Source organism: Ixodes scapularis, unplaced genomic scaffold, assembly GCF_016920785.2.
Source record: "Ixodes scapularis isolate PalLabHiFi unplaced genomic scaffold, ASM1692078v2 PGA_scaffold1__304_contigs__length_218370807, whole genome shotgun sequence".
In the NCBI taxonomy this organism is placed as follows: Eukaryota; Metazoa; Arthropoda; class Arachnida; order Ixodida; family Ixodidae; genus Ixodes; species Ixodes scapularis.
The window spans coordinates 47,331,381-47,335,251 of NW_024609846.1; the positions used below are offsets into that span (position 1 = coordinate 47,331,381).

General features: G+C 49.2%; 1 protein-coding gene across 1 annotated transcript; it reads right to left on the reverse strand.

The window, feature by feature from the left end:
- Nucleotides 1-498: 498 nt before the first annotated feature.
- Nucleotides 499-2,631, reverse strand: LOC120837717. Its single transcript, XM_040207268.1, has one exon. The coding sequence runs from the start codon at nt 2,605-2,607 to the stop codon at nt 1,411-1,413; it is 1,197 nt and encodes a 398-aa protein (XP_040063202.1). The 5' UTR covers nt 2,608-2,631; the 3' UTR covers nt 499-1,410.
- Nucleotides 2,632-3,871: the final 1,240 nt, after the last annotated feature.

Genomic DNA, 3,871 nt, shown 5'->3' on the forward strand with positions numbered 1-3,871 from the left:
GGGTCCCGGTGTTTTTCCCTGTGGGAGAGCGTCCACAGCATTTACAATTTCTTGCACACTTATCGGTTCTTCAAGGGTTTCAGCAAAGTCTTCACTCAGTCGCGGTAGTGACGTTATCAATTTTGCAAGACCCTTGGTATCGTCTGCGAATGCGGGACAGCTCAGCAGTGCTCGATAGTGATCAAGAAAGACGCGTTCGATCTCCTCCTTATCAGTGACGATTCTGTTTCTGTGCTCTATCTCTAGTATTTCCTTACTCAGTGCGTGCCTCTTTTCGTCTTCCAACGCCTTCTTTGTGGGTTGCTCTCCCAAGAGAAACTTTTCTGCCCTCGACCGCACGACCGCGCCCGCGTACCGTTCCTGATAAAGACTGTCAAGCTGAGCTTTTATGTACTCTATGTCTTTTGTTCCGCAGCCAGGATTTTTGCATTCCAGCTCGTATAAAAGATGCAAGTCACGCTGGAGTTGCTTTTCTTTTTCGTGCTTGTAATAATTAAGCGTGCTTGCTCTTTCGATTGCCAATTGTTTTGCGTCTTGCTTAAAGGTTTCCCACCTCGCAAAAATGTTTTCCCCGTTTTGACCTGCTTGTCTAAGTAATTTTCGCGTTTCGGACACGAAAAACTCATCTTTAAGTAGCTGAGAATTTAGCTTCCAAAGTTTCCAATTGATGCGCTTATGCTTCCTCCGTTTTTGTCCAATCGTTATCGCAACCATGCAGTGATCTGTGAATAACACAGGTTCCACAGTATAAGCATTTAAAAGTTGTATTAGTTCAATAGAACAATACAACCTGTCTAGTCGGGCATGCGACGCCCGTTGAAAGTGCGTGAACTGTATGAGTTTGGTTCCTGTTTGAAAGTTGGCTACGTCTAACAAGCCTCCCTCTTCGACTACTTCGAGCAATAGTTGTTCACTTCTATCAAGATGGGGCCTGGTCGGCGTTCGGTCATTTAAGTCGCAAACACAATTGAAGTCTCCAAGGAGTACAACTAGTCTATCACACACCAAGTATGAGCGCAAGTGATTGAAAAACTGAACTCGAGAATTCACATCGTTTGGTGCATACACACAAATCACCCGCCACTTGCATTCCTGCACCCGGAAATCACACATAACAAAGCGGCCCTGCAAGTCAACCGTCAGAGCTAGTTCGCTTAACTGAACTGACTTTTTTATAAACAAGAAACACCCTCCCGAAAGACCGGCAGCATGGCTGACACATACCTCGTATTTTCTAAAAAAAAGTGGTAAAGCGCGGTCAACCTCTTCCTCATTCTCTAGCTTTGTCTCTTGTACTGCTAAAAAGTCAATCTCCTTTTCTTCGAGTAGACGGTGTAGCTGATTCTGCTTTTTCCTCGAATGAAAACCGCGTACATTTAAGCTGGCGAAGCGGAAACCGCCCATCGCTGCTTAAGGGGGTGGCTTTTCCTGGGCTTGCCGCGCAAGCGGCTTCGACACGTTTATGCGCTTACTTGCGTATGTGGCCCCCGGTTCCAATTTCTTTCGCTTGACGTCACTGACACCAGTTCCCAGAGCAGAGTTTGTGTCCACTCCGTTCCCTTGACCCTCGGTAAAGGGACCTGCTTGCTTGGTTTCACCTTGGTCTCGGTCGTCCAGCTCCGAAGGTGTAGCAGCACTGCCGCAGTTACTGCCTTGCTCCATGGAAGAATCATCCCCAGTCTGCGAGGACACAGGTATGACTCCTGGGTCTTGTGGCTGGTGGTCGTTGATGGCGCCGGTCTCGCCTGGTACGGAGGGAAGACTGTTTGCAGGGCCGCCCGTGGACGCCCCCACTTCGCCGTTGGCTCCCACTACTTCGGACACGTCCATGAACTGGTCGAGATTCGATTCGGCATCCTCGTCCCCGCGCCTCAGCACCGTGGCGTAGGTCGCGTAGCACTCGTTGTCTTCGTGACCAAATTTGTTGCACTTGGTACATTTTGGTGCACGGCACTGTTTCCGGATATGGCCTACTTTTTTGCATCGTAGGCAAAGCGGTGGTCTTCCAGGCACAATGACAAGGGATTGCACCCCATATACCTTGATCATATGGGGCAGGTCGGAAGAGCTGACGGCGTCATGCAGCGTCATGCTGACTTCTCTGTTCATGGTTTCCAAGTGTTCCATTCCCGGGACTCGCCATTTCTCCCTAACGATGTTACGAACTTTACCGTAAGGCTCGAGAGCTTCCACCACACGTCTGTCTTCCAGATACGTTGGGAGCCAAAGTAGCCTTACCCTAATGTCCTTTGCGTTGGGGTCCAGCACCAGACACTTCCGCCCCTTGACCGTGAGTTGTCCAATCCTTTTCATCTTTTCTGTGGCAGCCATGCTTGCGAGAGTGATCATCCATATGTGGCTCATTTGGAACTGTCCAATTGAAACCACGTCCGTCATGTCCACGATGTCCTTCAGTCCGTCTCGAAAATCCACAGCACGGTACGGTCTTCCCATCAGGTCCGCGTGCAAAAACACGGAATTCAGACACATTTTTCCATCTGGGAAACGGGGCAACACCACACGATACTCATCGCTACTGCTGGCTGCAGCGTCGATGCTTCCTCGGCCCGCGTGGGCCGATAACGCGCCGTTATCGGAGCGAATCATCGTCCGTCCGCTCTCGTCGAAAGCCGGAAGCGAACTCCCCGACTACGGTAGTGGTTATGGCGTACGCCAAAATCAATACCGTAGTCATTTCGGCGTACGCCATAGTCAATACCGTAGTCTTTTTCGCATACCCCAAACACACTACCCTTACGCCAAATTCAATACCTTGAATAACGTCGGTTCAGCAGGGGTTGAGCCAATCCGTATTTCGCTAAAACTGGCGGAAGTAACTTTCTGCAGCAAAATACCCTGATTGTTTGTTGTTGTTTGTATGAGCAGCGGAACGCGCGCGGCAGGCGTTGTTAATTTTGATTACCGTTGATACGGCTGACGGCGCACAGAGCTGAAGGGCACAAGCAAGGAAGCTTGGAGTGATTCTGTGTCAATGTGATTTGACGTCGCTTCTTTCTGTTTCTTCAATCATGGTGCAAACGCAGGTGCCCGACTCCCGAACGATTCGAAGGCAAGAGTGGTAGCCCGCCTATCCGCTGGTCTTTCAATCGCATGCCCTGTCGTCATTTTGGGCACAGCGGAAGAAAATAAGACGCTCACTATTTTAAATAGCGTGCGATCGGCCTGTCTAGGTTTTGGCGACACCGTTTCAGGCTGTAGATGAGAAGATTTAGCCACTACAGTACGACTGCTAGCCTGGGGTCTGTGCCTCACAACAGATCGAAACGGGTGGGGGTGGGGATCCCTGGCAGCGGGACCTTTCGCTGTACGAGCTGCGGTGCGCTAACACGCTCGACCTCCGATACCCCCTTGGGTCACAGCGCTTGCTGAAAGAAGTTTGGATCGTTTTACGCAGATTTTGCAGTGCGTACGAGACGCACAATAGCTACGTACTATGTCCTAGATGCCCAAACTGAGGCTCGCTACTTGTGCGCGGCTCTCGTGATCTGGGGAACAGTATGCTCGCTATGAAAATGTTGCAGTGAGAAGTACGAAAAAGTAATATTATAAAAGAAGAGTATTTTAAACTGGCTTGCATTGTCACTGAACATATGAAAATAAAACTGATTAGGAATGCCGATCAGATCGAGTGGAAATGTAATATATTGTGCTCAAGTTATGTGTGAAGTTGCGTCGGCACAGGAATTCAAACTTGTTGGCCCCACCCCTGCTCCTAAACTCTTCCAATGTTGCTGGCAGTTTTTTTTTAATTATTATTATTATTATTATTATTGTAACTTCAAAGGTCCCAACAGGGGCATTACATAAGGAGCGGGGGGGGGGGGGGGAAGAAGTACATGAAAAAAACAAA

Bases quoted from the DNA above. Each gene is read 5' to 3' on its own strand.
- LOC120837717 (XM_040207268.1), bottom strand. From the start codon at position 2,607: ATGATTCGCTCCGATAACGGCGCGTTATCGGCCCACGCGGGCCGAGGA.